The 20,355-nt window shown below is 44.5% G+C and overlaps 1 protein-coding gene across 1 annotated transcript; it reads right to left on the reverse strand.

The window, feature by feature from the left end:
* Positions 1-137: 137 nt before the first annotated feature.
* On the reverse strand, positions 138-20,155 carry PKD2L1 (polycystin 2 like 1, transient receptor potential cation channel; the record flags this gene model as incomplete). The annotated part of the gene is made up of 14 exons (XM_081105225.1): positions 138-1,057; positions 1,371-1,494; positions 1,743-1,861; positions 2,837-2,963; positions 3,917-4,038; positions 4,244-4,342; positions 5,167-5,287; positions 5,603-5,784; positions 5,967-6,137; positions 6,792-7,020; positions 7,184-7,408; positions 8,498-8,751; positions 9,204-9,331; positions 19,924-20,155. The coding sequence occupies 14 exons, from the start codon at positions 20,153-20,155 to the stop codon at positions 1,013-1,015; spliced, it is 2,178 nt and encodes a 725-aa protein (XP_080961351.1). The 3' UTR covers positions 138-1,012.
* Between the last annotated feature and the right edge of the window lie 200 nt (positions 20,156-20,355).

The following is a 20,355-nucleotide window of genomic DNA, read 5'->3' on the forward strand; positions in this document are numbered from 1 at the left end:
CTTCATCTTGCCACTGCCTCCACTCCAGACCTCCCAGCAGGGATGAGCTGTCCCCACCCCAAGGACAAAGTTGACTCTCAGTTCCAACTCTTTTCTTCCCCTTACAGTCCCAGAAGCAAGTGCACAGACTTGATTTTCCTAAGGATTTTTATTGATAGTCACCAGGGAAACCCACACTGTCCAATGGAAGAATAGAGTCAGAGCCTAGCACATCTTAATCCAAAGATCACTGAATCTTGGGGTCATTTCTTTGCCTGATCTTCCTCAGGCTCCAACTTCATCCTGGTTTACAGCCCCTTCAGTTCCGTGTTCTGGAGGAGGTTGGGAGTAGGATCCTCCACTGAGCGTTCATGGACTGTCTCCTCAGGTTGGGGAGGTAATCACTCCAGCTCCCCTGCGACATTGTCATCTCCCCACATGAGAGTCTCCTCACCTATATGACTTCCCCTTCTCTTCTACAGGGAAGTCCTATGGGGGAAGACAAGAACCCAATAGGTTCTAGAAGAAGGTCTCTAGATGTCCAATGGGTAAGACTCACTGGTAAGTAGGAAGACATCTAGATATTGCTACTCTTGGATGCTATATTTTTCAGAAATCATGACTATCCAGATGCTTGGGGAAATCATTACCCTCCCTTCCTTTATTCTGTTTGTTACTGACCTCTTTGATGGTTTGTTTAATCACTACAGCAGAGATGGGAAGCACAGGGTGTGAGAGGCCCCGTGGAAGATACTATTTCACAGAGCTATGCAGAGCTGCCGAGCCACACACAGAAACACGGAGTCACAAGCCTAAGCATGACGCTCGGTTACACACAGAAACGTGGGCTTCAAAGGCCAGACACAGGGTAGGACTTGGCGGTGGCAATGGTGGGAACTGTAGCCCTAGAAATAGAGGGAATGTGCAGAGGGGGCCTCTGGGAAGGCAGTGAGAGAGGAGCCTGCTGTCTGATGCTTTTGGAGCCCTCCCCCACCATTGTCCTGCCCACCCTCGACTCCCCAGGGGGCTGGAATCACAGCTGGGGCTGGCTACAGGTGTTCCCAAATGCCTGCTCCCCCTGTTAGAAGAAAAAGGAACAGACAGGTCATTAGAAAGGGGACTTTGTCTCCCACTTTCCTTTTATCTGGATCTGATTCTCCAATCCCAGACCATCTCCTAGAGGCCAACGCATCCCTCAGGCCAGAGCAACCACCTGTAGGCCTTGCCCCCACCCCTAACCTCCCCTATGCACTGACTACTGTGAAGCACATGTCACCCCAATAGCCTGAAAACAGACCTCTCAAAAATGTTTTGCCTCCACCCACTGAGTGGAGAAGATGGTAGAGTTCAACTGTGGGGAGCCAAGAGGACTCGGGTGAAGGGCCACTCACCATGCCTGGGGAGGGAGCCAGCTGCCCCTTCCTCTCCAGCATGCTTAGCTTTGAGCCCACAGCATCAACCTGGGCCAGGACTCCTTCCAGGACAGACTCCAGCTGCAGAACTCTCCTTGTGAGCCTGTTCAGGATTTGAGAGAGACCAAGGAAGCAGAAATATGTGCTTGGGGGATTGAGTGTCTGCAGGGGAAGGAGAACAGAATGGTGTGTGTCTAGCTGGAAGAAAAGAAGGTAAGACCCAGCCTTTAGGGAGAATTAAATGGGGGAAGAAGTTCTTCCTAGGCTAGGACAGAGGATTAGAAGGTTGTGAAAGAAGTTCAAGGTAGGATATTTAAACACAGCCAGCTCTCAGTCCCTGGCTGCACGTACGTGTAGAATTCTTCTCCTGAAACCCAGTCACCTGCTCCGGTAGCCTCTGGACCCAATTTGCCTGGTGAACTCCTCACAATGGACCAGCCCAGGTTCTCAATTTCAGCATTGAGGGCCACCTGATCAGGAAGTCAGAGGTCAGAGAGGAGAAGATGACTCTGGGAAGCCATCAGCTCTTGTTCTAATTTGCTTTCAGGAATAGGCCTTGGGCTATAGTTCTTGCTATGCCCCCCTTCCCTCTCAAACTCTGGAGACAATGGAATCAGAGTAGTGGCCCTGGACACAAAGCTGGCCCAACCTCTGGAAAGGAATCACAACCCAAAGAAACAAAACGCAAGCTCCTTGAGGCCTTGATTAATGAGGTGTTCACTAGAGGCCAACTCAGTTTGGGAAAGGAGGGACAATACCAGAATTCCTCGTACTGTCCCTCCTGCCCTTGACTTTTTGGTCTACACTAGAAAGGGATGAAGCAGGAATACTACTGACAGCTAAGGATAAGAGTTTGAAAAATCTCAAAAAGAAGGAATCATCAGGGATTCTTGAGCAATTGGACCTTTCCCCCTAAAGACTATTTTAGAGCAATAGTTCTCAACCTTGGCTATGCATTGGAATCACCTGGGAAGTTTTAAAAAGTACTGATTTCTGGGGTCCCCAACTTTCACACACAGTGATTCTGGTCTAGGGTGTGGCCTAAGTATAAAGATTTTTTTAAAAGCCTCACCCAAAGATATGTTTTTTATTGATTTTAGAGAGAGAGAGGAAGCGGGGGGGGGGGGGAGAAATATCAATGAGAGATAAATATCGATGGGCTGCCTACTATATGCACTCTGACCAGATATCAAACCCATAACCTTTAGGTGCATGGGATGATGCTCCAACCAACTAAACCACCTGGCCAGGGCTGAGTATGAGGACTTTTAAAGGCTCCCATGCATTCTAAAATGCAGCAATTTGAGAACTACTATTCTAGAAAGCTCTTTCCTGCTCATCTATTGGAAGGTTTTCAGTTTGGGTTTGTGTTCTGGGCAAGTTGACAGGGAGGGGAGGGTGAGCAATTTCCTTGTACTACCTCTCCACCAAGCAGCTGAGCTCACCCTCTCCTCCTCCAGGTCCTGTTGCATTTGTTTTTGCTCCTTCTCATCCAGGACATGATTCCCATCTTGGTCGAACTTGGTGAAGGTAGCTGCGAGCTCAGTGATCTCGTGCTCTCTGTGCCCCAGTCTGAGGAGAACAGGATGATGAAATAACTTCTGACAAACTGTAGCTGTGATCTCTTGATTATGGACTCCCTACTCGTTTAGCCAGACTCTAGCAGGAGTCTCATTCTCTAGGGAAGAAAGGGACCACCTCATAGGAAAGCCGGGATCTCCAAGGTCTAGCAATTTTACCCCCAAGAAATCACTTGAGTCTATTTCTTTCATTCCTGTCTCCTGGTTCAGGCCCTTGTGATCTCCTACAATGCAAAATCTCTTTGCCTTAAATAACCTGCCCTCCATTTCCTCAGCCTCCCCTTTACTCCCTACTTGAAATCCATTCTCTATAATGCAAGTAGGGTAATTGATCTTTCTAAAGTATGGGTCTAAATATACCCCTTCCCTGCTTAAAATGCCTCTTGAGCATCCTATCCTTTGGATAGAGTAGTAGTGTTTGAGGCTTTTCCCACTGTGGTCCTTGCCCATTTCTATGGCCTCACCTCCTGCTATGTCCCACCTTTCACTGGATACCTTAGCAATGAGCAACTGCTTATTATTCAGTGCCTGGCCTACAGCTGGTACTTACAATATATTTCTTTAGTGTTTGTTAATATGTTTAACTGGGAAGCTGGGAGAGCATAGCTAAGGAAATAAACCAGTGTTTGTGGGGGAGCATGGAACCAAGATCAGAGTTTTGTGGGAGTGAGGGATGTATACAATGATCATGGAATTATATTACATTACTCCCAAGAGTTGGTTCAACAAAGTCCACAACATTATAGAACATGGTCATAGACCTTCAAACCAAGGGCACAATTCTGAAGGACAGGATCAGAGACATATAGGCCAAGGTCAAAAGCCTATTAGCCAAGGGCAGAGACCCATAGGCCAAGATCAGAGGCTTATAGGCAAAGGATGTATGGTTGAGGGTCAAGGATTTATAGACCAATATCAGAGAAAGCTGGATCTCTGATTGCTCACTCCCTCAAGGTGTTTGTGAAATCCTCAAACTGGATCTTCTGCTCCCCACCCTGCAGGACCTTCTGCACATCTGAAACCTGTTTCTTCCTGAGACGCAGCCTCAGTAGGGTCTTGTTGTAGCCCTGGAAAGGGAAACAGGCACCAGTTCCCACAGCCTCCTCCTCATCCCTTCCCCTCACCCCCATCCACAGGATTCCAGGCTTCCAGGGACAGATTGAACGGACACAAGAGCACAGGCCCCTACATCAGTCAGGAACAGACCAGGACACAGAGCCTTGGACATGGGCCCTGTTGTAGATATGCAGCTCAAGGAGACTTAGTAGTTACCTGTTTCAGGAAGTCAGAAATCTGTAGCTCATCCTTCTGTCCAGCCAACTCCTCCTTGACCTCTGAATATGTGTCATTGATGATGGCAAGAAACATGTTCTGAAGGGTAAGGCAGGGATGTGGGTCCTCATGCCCAGACCCACTAACAGCAGGGAGCCCACTGGCCCTATTAATGATCTATACATGTTCTAAAGGGGCCATGCTTTTGACACCAGATCTGCAGCCCACTAACCCCTGAATCTCAAGGTCCCCAGAGCCCAGCCTTTGAGCAGTCCTGTTAGTGATGGGTCATGGAGTGGTGACCTCACTCTATTGCTACAGTAACCTGACCAGAAAGATACCCCAACATATGCCACAGCCCCTTCATGTAAGGGCCCACCAGGCACTGAAGCCAGAAACTTTCCAAGGTGTTAATATAATTGTGATCTCTTTATCATCAATCCATGTCTGTATCCCTATCTATTGATCAAATAAAGAAACCTGCTACTTTGTTAATAAAAATCAAACCCAGATGTTTCATGGTTGTCAGGAAGAAAGAACTACACAACAGTGGAAGTAAAAACAGCTAGCGATCCCCACAGGAAGGGGAGTTTTGGAAGCTTTTAGGTGAAGCCCCTTCTAATGAGGCATTTTTCTCTCTCCATCCTTGGGAATACAGGTTTGATGTTAGTGAGGTAGCCTGCAGATGCCCTTATACTGAGTAAACTACCTGACCATGCTGACCACACTGACCAATCATATTAGCCAGCTCTCAGAAGATCCAGTCCACCCCCACAACACACTCCCCATCTTTGATTTAAAAAACCCATTGTAATCCTGAATGCAGAACAGGGTGGGGGGATGTCAAAACCCCACCCTGCAGGCCTTCTACATCTCCCCCCTCAGGTCCCAAATCCCCACCCTGTTCTCAGAAGGACCCTCACCAGAAGCACAAAGAAGACGAAAAAGACATAGGTGACAAAGTAGGCAGGTCCCAGGATGCGGTTGGCATTGTCGATAGCATTGTAGTCAAAGTCCCCAAGGATGATCCGGAACTGAGTGAAACTGAGAGACCAGGCTCTGGGTTTTACCCAGAGCCTAACCATAACCCTGATCCCAACCCATACCCCATCCACTTTCCTAACTGCTCTTTAGTGGACTCAGACAGACGCCTCACTGCACCTCCAGCCCAATCCGATGGAGACAGGACAGGATGCACGGATACTTGAGCGCACGCATCTGGGCCTCCAGAGACCCTCACACAGATGCTTTAAGCACAGACATGCCCACGTGAATATACCCAGCTTCCCCAAGGCTACATACACCCATGGAGTTAGAGGATGAGGGGCCAGGGAAGAGGGAAGGGGACAGGACACACACATGCACTTGATGAAAGTACTAAAGTTTTCCACTTGGGTCCCGAAAAGCAGGTAGCCGAGCTGGGCATAGGCGAAAAATACGATGAAGAACATGACAGCGAAGCCCAGGATGTCTTTGGCACAGCGGGCCAGCGTGGAGGAGAGCTGGGTCATGGTTTTGTTGAAGCTGATGTACTTGAATATCTGGTAGGACCATGTTGAACCAAGCAATTAAGAAAGAAAAGAGAAAATCTTTAAACAATCCACTTCAGGGGACTATGGAGGTCACAGGAGTTGCCAAAACAGGCAAGGAAAATGAGGCAAGTATTGAGGAAGGGAGAATGAGTGCACTGAGGTGAAACTGGGAGTAAGGACTCCCAGGGTACCTTGATCCAGGCAAAGAAGAGGTTGACGGCATTCATGTTGTTGTACTGTGTCTGCCAGAAGGCGAGGAACTCGAAGTCGGCATATATATTTGGCTGCTGCAGGAGCTTCCCCATCAGCCTGTTCACCTCAAGAGTTCGGAATATGTGAAAGCCCACGGCTACAATGGAGAGCTGTCACCACAGGGGTTGAGGGGTCAGAAAAGTCAAGGAGATCTCAAGGGAAGGTCAGCGATGAAGTCATAGGGGTAACACAGGTGGGAAACAAAACACGCTTCATTGCTGAGTTCTTGACTATCCCAGGTTCAAATGGAACTGGATAGGATTATTGGGGAGCGTCTTCAAGCCCAAGAGAAGGTTCTGGGGCCAATGGTAAATACCTAGGTTGTAAAGGACCATAGAGAACTGGAGCCAAGTAAGTTTATTTCCCCCACCACTTCCCAGCCTTGGTCAGGAAATTAATGTGTCTTATTAATAGTAATTAGACAAAGATGAAGAGGCAGGATATTTTAATATGAGAGAAAAGGCAGGAGTTTCAAAGGGGATCATAAAGGCAAGAGACAGATGAGGAACAGAGTGTCAAGTACATAAAGAAAAGAGCAGGGTCTGGATTAAAAACTAGAGGGAGGAGGGATGTGGGAGACAAGGCTTTCCCAGGGCTGAGTCAGGGAAACATCAGCCTCTTGCTCAGAGAGCTGTTACAGAGGGATTTGACCAGAAGTCATAAGGAGGACTTGGGACTCTCAAAGGAATGACTCGGAGCCCCTATCAGGGTTGATCCCCCATCTCCTCCCAATATGTCCCAAGTCCAAGATATCTCTTCCTCACCAAAATGACCACCAGGTCCAGAATGTTCCAGATGCTGCTGAGGTAGCGAAGTCGGTGGACGTGGAGCTCCAGGATCTCCTCCACCACGTAGTAGAAGATGAAGATGCAGAAGATGATCTCACAGCCAACGATAAAGAAGTCCCAGTTGCTGACATAGCGAATCAGCTTAACTGTGCGGATTTGCCAGGATGGGATGGCACCTCCTGTAGCTGGAAACTCCACCACCAGTCTGTGGGAGGCGAGATGTCTGGTGGGGCCTGGGCAGGGACAGTTACTCCCATTCCCTTCTCTCCCTATCCCCAGCACAGGTTACATGCTTAGGGAAGGGCCTCGAGCAGAGAAAAGAACCAGGAATCATGGATGGAGGGATACAGTAGGGAAAGGGGACCCACCTCAGAACACAGAAAAGATTGACGTTGGCATTGTAGACTGAGAAGTCGATGAAGACCACCCGAGTGCCCCTGTCTAGCCACAGGCTCTCCTGAAGGTCCCGGAGTGCCTCCGCACTGCCCTGCCGGGATCCCGGAAGGTCCAGGTAGTAGCCACCTCCACTGTAGCTTGTGAGCTGGCCCCAGTGAGAGGAGCCCCCCAGCTCATCCTGTGAGTGGTATGTCCACCTGTCGAGGAAGAAGCCATCTAAGCAGATGTCTGAGTCAGCCTAACGCTGATCTCTCAAGGCAACGGCAATACTTTATGATTATCTGGGCTTTACAGTTCCATACGTATTATATATACATTCACATATATAAGGTCTCCCAAAAAATGCACACACACTTTGAATAAGTAATTCCAATGTGTCTTTCTTTTCTGATTTAACCCATTGAAATGAATAAGTATACATTTTTGGGACACTCTGAATGTATATTTCACATACATGATCTTGTTGGGTGTTTAGCATCGGTTTTAGAACTGACGATAAACATTATCCACATTTTGCAAATGAGGAAACCGAGCCTCAGAGGTGTCTGAGATGATCCAGCTAGTTAGTGGCCAAACTGAAACTCAAGTGTAAATCTCCTAATTTTTCATGATGTCACCCAAGACTAGGGATCACATACCCAAGCCCCACTTTTGACCCCACCCTGAGTAGGCCCTTTACAGGAAGCACCAGGCCCATATAATACAAAAGAGTCTCTTTCTGTTCTTGTGGTCATGTACCTAGCTGGGTAACCTCATGACTGTTCTGATTACAAACTTTCTACCCTGGACCCCTTTCTTTCCTGTCCTAGCCATACTTTCTCCCTTTCTCTCCTAATTTGTCATCGATACTTGATTCCTTGCTGCTCTCCCTATCAGTTCCAAGGGTCGGACTGCCAACCCTGAAGCATCGATACTGACTCATATGACAGTATCGATGCTTCGTCAATTCTCCATATTCTCAAGTGACTTCTGGGCAAGGAAAAAAGTGCTGTCTCTGGCAGGAATGCCTCCAGAGTAAGGCAAATGTGACTGTGACCTGTATGTGGAAACAAGTCCTGAGGCTAGGGCTCAGTCTGCTAATGAACCTTCTCTGTTCCTGAATGACTCAGACCAAAGTCTCCAAACAGCCAAAGTTGGGACTCGGAGAAATCCCCCTCCCCATTTCTCTGAGTACCCCAAGGCTCTACCTCTACTTTTCCCTATGGCTCTGTGGAAGTGGTTTCCAAACCTTGGGATGGTGTCCGGCCCAGAGGGGCAAGCCCTATAATATTGGTGTGGGAACTCACGCTGTGCCATTGAGGGGCCCAAAGGGGAGCTGCTCTTCTTTGTCCGGAGAGTAGACGTCATAGCAGCTCACAATGTCCTCTCGGAAGTCCTCATGTACCACACAGGAGTCATTGCGGACCCTCAGCTGCCGCAGCCTTGGAACCCCCAGCAGCAAGTTCTCATAATAGATGAAGGAGTGGGAGCCACGGTCCAGGCTCTGGTTGTTGTACCATTTGGTCCAATACAAACTGTCCAGTAGTGGGCCCTGGGCAAACTAGACCACAAGCAGGGTTGAGTCTGACCCAGCCTCATCCTGACCTCTACCCTTAGAATGACCTTTGCCCTCAGTCCCTGTTCCCCCACCTTGTCTCCAGTCTGCTTCTGTTGCACTCCTCAGCTGACCCATGAACCTTAATCAGATCTTGGCCTAATGTGGCCTTCCTCTTTATTTAATATGTATTTAGAAGTTCAGTCTTACCTCTGACTTCCAATATTAGTCTAATTACTGGCTTGATGCCCTGATCATCATCCTGATCTCTCACCTACCTCTACCTTAACTCTAATCTGACCCATTAATCCTTTCATGACTCTTTGATTCAGCCTGATACTAGTCTCTGGATATGGCCTCATCCATTGTCTGACATACCTGAACTCTGGCCTGTATGTGGCCTCATCCTTCAGGCCATTGAGAAGGAGAGGGAAGTGTAGAGGTTATGTCATACTTACATCCCAGAAGTCTGCCATGCTGCTGACGGCCTGGAAGGAGACTCTGGTGTCTGATGGGGTATGTAAGAAGAGCTCAGACATGACTTTGGTGTAGTAATAGGCACTGGAGCTTGTCATTCCATAGGTCACTAGGAACCGAACCAAAAGGCATCCTTCTCACTGTTCCCATCTCCATTCTCCAGAAACAACAACAACAACAAACAAAAAACACAGGAAAACCCATTGCCCTTGGGCCAGCAATGCTACCTAGATGGAAGTCTATCAGACCCACCCCCTAGCGTTGACTGGGGAGGCTGATGGTGGCACTGGGGAAACCAGGGGCTGCATTAAGGAAGGGTTGTGGCTACAAGGTCTCCTCCTTCCCTCCTAACTTACCTCAGAGAGACTGAACTCCACTCAGTAATGGTCTCTTGACATTGCCATTCTGAAAATTCACGTTTCTCTTCCTGAACCAGCTTACCTTCCTAGTTCTCACTTCCTGGAGCCAAGAAGATGTCATCTTCTGCGTCAGATAGTGCTTCATTTTATTTGCCTTATATTTATGCCCTTGGGAAAGTGCCTGAAAATTCTAGAGGACTCCAAGGCCTTGGCCAAACACCTTACAATGGAGATGTGGTCTCCTGGACCCTGGAGTCAGTTTGCAGCCATGGGGGTCAGAGGTAAGCATGGCACCTCTGGCCCCATTGCATCCTGATGGGCACAGCTGTCTCCTGAGAGAGGAACTCAGAGCATCTCCAGATTAAAAAAAATAAAAAAAAAGGGACCTGACCTTTGCCCTGAAGGACTGGATCTCCACCAACCACCCTAAGACAGACACCCAGTCTAAAGTAGGGCTGTCAAGGGAAAGTATAAGTTTTCTGGTTAAAAGGCAGAATTTGAAGAGTATAGCCATTTATTTTACAGATTGACCCTTAATGGATTCTTTTTTCCTGTAGTGTGTAATTTGCTAATATTGTGATTTATTTTGTTGCTAAATATTTTAGCTAGGTCATGAAAGAGAAAGAAAGATTCAAGAATAGTTGTAGATTAAAAGAAAGTAAAGAAACATGACAACTGAATGCAATGTGTGCATTTAGTTAGGATTATATACTGGACCATATTTTTTTCTTTTGCTATGAAAGCTATTAGTGGAATAATTGGTGAAAGTATAATGAGGTCTATTCATTAGATGATAGTATTGATTCGTGGATAATTTTCTGACTTTGATAAAAGAATGTCCTTGTTTTCAGAAAATATACATTAAAGTATAGGAGTAATGGGACATTTTTGTCTGCAATTTACTCTCAAACAGTTGTATGTGTATGTAGCTAGATATATAGAGAGAATGATAAAGGGAAAGCAAGCATGGTAACATGTTCATATTTGAGAAATCTGGGTGCATGGAGCTCAGAATACTTTGTATTACTCTTACAGCTTTTCTTTAAGTCTGTAATTACATAAAAATGTTTAAATAGGATTTACTGGCCTCTAATGAGCAATTCCCTTTTAAGAATTTTCCTCTTCAAATCTTGGGTTACATTTTCTCCTACCACTCCATCTGGAAAGGGGTGGACTGGAGCTTGTTCATAATCTTGGAGGGAAAAGGGGCCACTATGGCCTCAGATGAGACACAAGCAACATCATACTTTTCCAAGGGGGACATCAGCAAAGAAGGAAGCTTGTTACTTCACATTTCCCCATTCCATTCAATGAAGTCCAATAAATGACTTTACTTCTCTTTAACCCATATCTGTGATTACCTATCCTAAGTATCTGGAAGACTCGGGCTCAATTTTCTGGATCTGGAAAATGGGCTGGAAAACAAATTTCTGCCTCCTGAGAGCCCATTCCATTACACAGTTAGAGCTGATGGTCAGTGAGCTGAACTTTTCCTAATGACAATAGGCTGATTAAATTGTTGCGCCTTCAGAATGGCCACTAGGTGGTACTGGTTGCCATAGCTTTTTCTCTAATTCTCCAAATCTGTTACTGCTCAGAATTAACATTGCTCTGAACTGGTTGTCAACTCTTTTTTTTTTTTTTCTTTTTTAAAAAATATATTTGTATTGATTTCAGAGAGGAAGGGAGAGGGAGAGCGAGATAGAAACATCACTGATGAGAAAGAACTGTTGATTAGCTGTTTCCTGCAACCCCTGCATGTGCCTGACTGGGAATCAAACCATGACCTTCTGGTTCATAGGACAACGCTCAACCACTGAGCCACTCTGGCTGGGCTAAATCCCTATTATTAAGGTTGAGCTGGCTCAGATCACTTCACCTTCATATGAAAAGAACTTTATAACTCTCTGTGTCTGGATGGGCCATGGAAACTGAATATGCTAGGAAAGGTGTGAAATCCTCCTCCTATGGCCATTCCTAATCTTTGGCGACCACTTCTAGAGGGCTAGCCTTTCTGATCCTTCATAAGCGTTATTCTGATGCTTTCAAACAGATCTCCGTTTTCTAGAGGGTTAAATTTTACTTTTCAATATTTTTAGAATTTATGCCTTGATGTGAAATGACAACTGATATTTATTGAAAGCTCACTTATGCTAGGCACTATACAAAGCACCTTATTTGTTTTTCACCAAGCTCACATTATTCTCATTTGATATATAAGGAAATCAAGGCTTCCAGAGATTTAAGTATCTTGACCTACCTTGCCAAAGGACATGGCTAATACCAAGTTAACAGGTTGTACTATCAGATAAACCAAGGCATCTTACTCCAGTTTCCATGCTCTCTCCATTACCATTGTGCCTTCATTAATGTCATAGTTCTATGTGACCAATTATTTTCTGCCATCATTATGTAGCTGTGCCACATACGAAATAGAAGCTCAACTACAATTTCCTGAACCTCCAATATACTTCTGTTTCTCCCCTTGTCAATTCTAAGGATGCTCAGTCAAGAAAGATAACTTCAAATAAGAGCTTTTCTGAAGGTTCTTCAAAAAGTAAATATAAAACCACTATATCTTATGATCTAGAAATTCCACTTCTGGGTAGTTATCCAAAGAAAATGAAATCACTGTCTTGAAAAGATATCTACACCCCTATGTTCACTGCAGCATTATTTACAATAGCCAAAGCATGGAAACAACTTTTATATTCATCAACAGATAAATGGATAAAGAAAATGTGCTGTATATAAATACAATGGAATATTATTCAGCCATCAGAAAAGGAAATCCTACCATTTTCAACAACATGGATAGACTTTGAGGGCATTATGTTAAGTAAAATAAGTCAGACTGAGAAAGACAAATACTGTATGATTTTACTTATATGTGGAATCTTAAAAAAAAAAAAAAAAAACCCACCCCAAAACACCAAACTCATAGATGCAGAGAACAGATCTATGGTTGTCAGAGGCAGGAAGTGAGGGGGGTGGGTGAAATAGTGAAGGTGGTCAAAAGGTACAAACTTCCAGTTATAAGATAAAAAAGTCCGGGGGATGTAATGTACAGCATGGGGACTACAGTTAATAATCCTGTATTACATATTTGAAAGTTGCTAGGAGAGTAAATCTTAAAAGTTCTCATGACAAAAAAAAAGTTTAACTATGCATGTTGATGGATGTTAATTTATTGTGCTAATTATTTTGCAATACATACATATATCAAACCAGATTGCACACCTAAAGTTAATACAATATTAGATGTCAATTATATCTCAATAAGAAAAGAAAGTCATCTTCTTCCCGATCTCCAAGCTTAGTTCAACCTCTTTTGTTAATGCAAGATTCCACCAATTGATGGACAGAACCTTAAAATCCACTAAAAGAAAGTAGAATGAGCCTGGCCAGTGTAGCTCAGGGGTTGAGTATCGACTTATGAACCAGGAGGTCACAGTTCAATTCCTGTTTGGGGCACATGCCTGGATTGTGGCTCAATCCCCAGTGTGGGGTGTGCAGGAAACAGCGATCAATGATCAATGATTCTCTCCCATCACTGATATTTATCTCTATCCCTCTCTTTTCCTCTCTGAAATCAATAAAAATATATTTAAAAAAAAAAAAAGAAAGTAGAGTGATAATAGGCAGGCATTTGCTTATAACCCGTGATGGATAAAGAGCATCCAATTGATGTTAACTGGCATGTAGTCACAAGTCACAAAGGCCAAGGGTCTCTGCCCTCCTCCCCAACTCCACGGTGATCAGACCCAGCCTTGTCCTGGCCCAGAGCCACTCCTATACAGGGCCAGTCCCAGGTGCACCTTTGAGATGACAATCCTGTCTCCTAAAACAAACAGCTATTGTTTCCACACAAAGACCTCCAGTGTTTCCTCCAACAACAAAAGGCTACAGCCTTCCTGCCCAGAAGACAAAGGAATGGAAGCCGTTTCATGAATGTCCTGATGGTGGGAGGGGAGGGTGGAGGCAGAACGGCCATTCTCCAGCACGTCCCCTGCCCAGGAAATGGACCAACTCCACCTGTCAGGGGCCATTCTGAATTATGGATCACTCCTCAACTACTGATGATGACAATAATAACAGCTTCCTAATCTGTGGGACAGAAATAATCATACCTATTTCTTACAGGTCTGTTGTCAGGATCGAGTGAGATAAGAGTTGTGAAAGCTCTTTGTAAGGTTTAAAGGGTTGCATACTGATAAGGTTATTATGCGAAGACTGATGGTTCACCCACATTGCCTGCATTAAAAAAGATAGCTCCACTTTAGCCAGATGAGATACCAAATAGCCCTGGCGTCTAGTTCCGCCCAGTTCCTAGAATAAAGCATGAGGGAGAAGAAATGTGGTCGGTATGGCTGGCCATTATAATTTTCGAGGGCCCATCCCAGGCCAAATCGCTGTGCCGGTGATGTCTAACTTCCTTGGCTGTTTGCAGCCCCAGGAACCCAGATCCTGGAAAGGAGCCCCCTGGTGGTTGGTCCCACACCTACGGTCTAATGCTCCAAACTTCATCCCCCAACTGCTTCGTTGCCCCTCTTAACACTTACCTTCCTAATGCAATTAACACAAAAATAAATGCACACAGTAAAATTAAAACATGAGAAAAGTGTCCGTCCTCACTAGTGATCAGGACAAATAAGGCAAATTGCACCATTTGATGCTTATGTAATAATTAAAACTATAAATGAAAATATACAATATCGGTGAGCTTGTGACAAAATTGGTACTGGCAGCATAATAAATGTGTATGGTCCCTTACAGAGGTAAAATGACAACACAGAGAAAGCACCGAGAAGATATTCCTATCTTTTGGCCTAGTAACATCTCTCCCTGGAAATTCCCAAGGAAATAATTCAACAAAAGTAAAAAAAAGCAGCAAGGATAGGTATATTTACCTATAATAGGCAAATACTGAAATAACAAGTGAAATGCTTTAGTTAATTGTGGAATGACTGTAATCATTAAAATGAAAATATAAAAACTACTTACAAACATGAGGAAATGTTTATGATATAAATGTAAGTGAAAGTGCAAAATATGATACAACTAGGTAAAATGTGTAAATATATGGATAAGGACTGGTAATATGAAAGTATCTTTGGTGTTGTGGTGGTGAATTATAGGTGAATTGTATTTTAAGATTTTTTTAAATGTTTATGTCAGCTTTTAACATATTTTTATTGATTTTAGAGAGGAAGGAAGAGGGAGAGAGAGATAGAAACATCAATGATGAGAGAGAATAATTGATCAGCTGCCTCCTGCATGCCTCACACTGGGAATTGAGCCCCAAACCCGGGCATGTGCCCTGATGGGAAATCAAACTGTGACCTCAAACCACTGAGCGACACTGGCCAGTCTATATCAGTTTGTAACTACAGCAATACAAAGAAAGGAAAGTAATCAGGTAGTAGAATTCTATCAAGATTCTGCTTCTGTTATGGTAGGGCAGGGAGCTGTTCTTGCTAAGATGTTGATGGGTGTTGAGACTCATGTGTGTCACATCTTCAGAGAGACTGGAGTAGACTCTAGCAGATAACAGCCTCAGAATTTGAGTCAGGCCAACAGACACTGAATTGGATTCCTGCTTCTGCCACTCAATTGCTGTGTGGCTTTTGACAAACTATTTCGCATATCTAAACCTTTCCTGATATGTACAATGGGAGTGATAACAGAGCCAATTTCATGGGCTCACCCGGAGCAATCAATGAGATAATGTAGATAGCATAGTGCTAGGCACATTGAAAAATTATTCAATAAAGGCTTGTTGTTTGTGCTGTTAATGATGATGGTGGTGGTGGTCGTGGTGGTGGTGAAAAAAATAGGGTCTTCTGGAGAAAAATGCCTTAACTTAAAGGTCTAATGTCAGAAGTGGATGCTGCTCAAATGACACGATCCCTATATGAGGAGCAAACTACAAACCAGATATTTAAAAATAGACTTTACCTTTTTTTAAAATATATTTTATTGATTTTTTACAGAGGGGAAGGGAGAGGGATAGAAAGTTAAAAACATCGATGAGAGAGAAACATCGATCAGCTGCCTCCTGCACACCTCCTACTGGGGATGTGCCCACAACCAAGGTACATGCCCTCGACCGGAATCGAACCTGGGACCTTTCAGTCCACAGGCTGATGCTCTATCCACTGAGCCAAACCAATGAGGGTAGACTTTACCTTTTAAAGCAGTTTTAGGTTCAATGCAAAATTGTGTGGGGGGTACAAAGATTTCCTATACACTCCTTCCTCCTATATAGCCTAGCCTCCTCCACTATCAAAATCCCACACCAGAGTGGCACATCTGTTACAATCAGCGAACCTACAATGGCACAGCGCTATCATCCAAAGCCCATAGTTAACATCAGGATTCACTCTTAATGTTGCACATTCTATGGGTTTGGACAAAAGTTCAATACGTATCCATCATTATCATATCATAGAAGTAGTTTCACTGCCCTAAAATCCCCATTTATTCATCTCTCCCTCTCCTGGACCCCTGGCAATGGCTGATCCTTTCACTTTCTCCATAGTATTTCCTTTTCCAGAATGTTATATAGTTGGAGTCATACAGTACATAGCCTTTTCAGATTGGCTTCTTCCTTGAAAGGTATTTTTACAACCATCTAGAAGCTCAAGTTAGTGTTTTGAAATTTCATTAGGTAATACAAAGATGATTACTACCAGTAATTGTGTTAAAGTCTTTGTACATGTAATCTCCATAATGTAAGTGTTATTATCCTTGTTCTACCAAAAAAGGAACTACCTACGGTCACAAAACCAGTAAATGGCAGAGCTGGTATCTGAATCTAGTTTGTCTGACTTCAATGTTCACATCTTTTCATTATGCCACAGTGTTTACCGTAATACCGAACACGGGCCCTGGAGCATCTGAGCCCATCACAGGAGCTGACAGAGCAAAGCACACTGGTGAAGGTGCATGTCCAACCACATGGCGCTGCAGCTCTTAGAAGACAGCATCCTGATAGAGCAACGCAGCAGCCACCCTGCAGACCTGCATCCCTATCTTTTTTTTTAATGTTTACTATTTTTTTATTTTTATTTTTTTTATATTTTATTGATTTTTTACAGAGAGGGAGGGAGAGGGATAGAGAGTTAGAGACATCGATGAGAGAGAAACATCTACCGACTGCCTCCTGCACACCCCCTACTGGGGATGTGCCTGCAACCAACGTACATGCCCTTGGCCAGAATCGAACCTGGGACCCCTCAGTCCGCAGACAGACTCTCTATCCACTGAGCCAAACCAGTTAGGGCTGCATCCCTATTCTTAGGCAGCAGAGTTTAGTCAGTATACCTTGTCAGAACATTACTAGCCAACTTAGATGGGTCTAGTTACGTGCTTCTGAACCTTTCTGCATTATTCCCCAACCCGAGAGCCTCTTTAGACATTTTCTTTTTAATCATACCCCTCCCCAATTAACTTTTAATACCACATGTATACTCTTATTTGCTTGTGTGTGGTGGCCCTTTCAGAGGGCCCAAAACTATTATAAAACTTAAGTTATTTTGCCTTTGAAGAAACTATTTGCACCCCCTTAGGATTTAGGGAGGCTGACAGGATGTTGAGATGTCAGTGAGGTGAGGTTAATGTCCAAGGCTGGATGGTGTCTGAAGATTTGCCTGAAAAAAATGAAGAGGCCTGGAGAGGACGGGGGCTCGGAAACTAGTATTAGTACTCTTTTACTGAATGTTGTAGGAACCATCAGAATATGAAAGCCTCCAATTTCTTTTTCATAAGAAAGTTCTTGAGGTGGCTGGCACTTTGTGGACAGGGAATTCTCAAAGTCAAAGGCAGTTAATGACACATCCTCAGGTAGTTTAATGGTTTCGAGGTCTTTTGCTAAGAACCCAACTCCATAGGAGCTGGAGGTTTTCAGAGGTTTAAAGGTATCAGGTTAATTCTCTATCACCCTCCATTACATGTTGGATTCAGGACACTGCAGAATAGTTTTATGATGTCTGTTGTGAGTTAAAAATAATAGTAGGTATTATTTATCATGTGCTAGGCACTGCACTAAGCATATTAGTGGGCCATTTTATTTAACCTTTACAACAGTCTTGTCAGCCGGGTATGATCATTCTCCAAGACTAGCAGAGGTTAGCAAACTTGCCCCAGATCACACAGCTGATAATTGAAAGTGCCAGACCTTGAACCCATTCGGGCTTCAGAGAGTCACATGGAAGTAGATGGCTGAAGAGAAGAAAGTTCTAAAGAGAAGAAGGTAAACCCCTGAAAGGCCCAAGAATCAGCCATCTCTTAATCCCTCAGTCCAAAATCTGGCACAGAGGATGGGGCTCCATGGATGGATGGAAATAGAGCTGCCCTGCAGTAGAATGGGTTCCCCATGAAACAGTGAGATCCCTATGGATACTCCCCACAATAGGGCTGGTTTGACACTAGATAGAGCACCATATAGCAGCCGTGGGCAAACTACGGCCCGCGGGCCGGATCCGGCCCGTTTGAAATGAATAAAACTAAAAAAAAAAAAAAAAGACCGTACCCTTTTAAGTAATGATGTTTACTTTGAATTTATATTAGTTCACACAAACACTCCATCCATGCTTTTGTTCCGGCCCTCCGGTCCAGTTTAAGAACCCATTGTGGCCCTCGAGTCAAAAAGTTTGCCCACCCCTGCCACAGAGGGATCACAGAGAGGGGATTTTTGCATCCTTAAACTTGATGACCTCTAAATCTCACACGTCCTATAATTATTGGACTGAGTCTACGACTCAGACTTTGGAAAGTCACAGCTCACCTAGCATTCAGCAGTGTATTAAGGTCTTAAAAAGTGGAGAACATGGGTAGAAAGAACTTATGGGTTCCAGAACCCACACTTCCAGAGGAGTCAGCGTGGCTCACCGTAACTCTGGGGAGCTAGGAACCTCTCAATCTTGCTCCAAAGGCTAATCTGGAAAAACAGACGTTCAAATCATTTACTCAGAGAAAGGCTCTGCCTGTGGGTTTCAACTGCTGTCATGGGAGCTGAAAAGAAGAGGAACACTCCTTCCTAGCAGATGGTGAGAACAAAAATCAGTATGTCAACAAATGAGTTTCTGACAGTTGTTTGCTGAAAGCGATCAAATGAGCCCCACAAAATGCACACTGTAGGGTTGACCATTGTTCCCCACATGCACTGTCTCTTTTCAGTCTGTGCTGAGGGTCCATGGCAAACAGAATTGCCCCCTCTGTCCCCATGGAGTGAGTCCCAAAGTACAGGTAGATGCAGGTGCTCAGCTTCCTAGAGGGCTCACACAAATGTGGTGGCTCACAACGATAACAAATTTATCTGTCAACACTGATATCAGACCTTCAGATTCCACTTTCAAAAGAGTCATGCAGCCTAAAAACAACAACAAAAACCAGAGCCTTCTGTGGGGCATAAGGTACCTATTGATGGCGATACCTTAGATGTACAAACCAAGGAGCAGCTTTAATCAACACACACACACACACATGCACACACACACAACACACACACACACACACACACACACTTCTATAAAATTAGCCAAACCTCACTTGTGCAAGTTTTTAAAGAAGGAATTACCTGAGTACAAAGCACCCTTATCTATAGGCTTTACAGAATCTGTTGGGCCCAACTTTATTATTATCTACATTTCTTTGCTTCTATCCCTTTGTGATTCACCATTTTATTTTTTCACTTGCTTCCCTCAAAACCAAATCTCCTCAGTTGTGTCTATAGCTAGAGCTTCGCATCTCGCCTGTGGCCTGGTGGTCTCTTGTATGGGAGAACCTAGACTGCATCGACCATCACCACACCATTTGCATCTCCAACCCTTTTTTTTTTCTTCAGGGATCTGAGCTCTGAGACCTGCTAAATCTTTTTCTTCCTGCCTCTAAAGAAACATGGAGCAGACATAGTATAATAACTATGTGAAACCCACCAAAGTATATTTCCCAAACAGAAAGGAGTGGCCTTCCGCTCTTTACAAAAGGGTAAAAGCTTCCACCTGCCAATAGAGAACAGTGGCTGCTGAGTAGTTTCAGGAACTTGAATTTAAAAACTGGGTTCCCCTTGTAACTCTGGACAAAGCAACTTCTATTAATGGCTTTTAAACTATCTATCTGACTTCTCCCAAACTCAGCAACTTTTTAAGCATAATATCTTCAGCTGAAAAGGTCATAAATAGAATTTTGTTATTAATATCAAGATCCCAGGACACAGCCTGCTCACACAGATAGATGCTTCCCCCAAGATGTTCCCTGCAGAAGTACGTACACAGATGCTGTACACTTAGATGCTTCTCACAGACAGATGTTATTGTACACAGAGACAGATGTTACTCACAGAGACAGATGTCCACCAGGAACACGATGTACACCAAAAGCTCCCGCAGGGTGGTCTTGACATAAAGTTCCCGGTTCTCAGCTGTATTCTCAGTCAGGGCTGTCCCCCAAAGTCCTACGAGGCATTGGAGAGATGCCCAGGATCCCCAACAGCAGGGTCCCTCCCAGTGATCCCCACACATCAGTTCCTGTATGTTACTCCCATTTCCATCCCAGCCCCTTTCCTCACCCATCATCTTATCCCTTGGCTGAATCTAGCTACTCTAACCAGGCCTATCCTCCTCCAGCAAAGTCCCCAAATGAAGGCATGGAAAGACCCACTTGTTCCAGGTGGGGCCGTCTAGAGCAGTGGTTCTCAACCTTCTGGCCCTTTAAATACAGTTCCTCATGTCGTGGTGACCCCCAAGCATAAAATTATTTTCGTGGCTACTTC

This window comes from Myotis nattereri (assembly GCF_964212035.1).
Source record: "Myotis nattereri genome assembly, chromosome: 13".
In the NCBI taxonomy this organism is placed as follows: domain Eukaryota; kingdom Metazoa; phylum Chordata; class Mammalia; order Chiroptera; family Vespertilionidae; genus Myotis; species Myotis nattereri.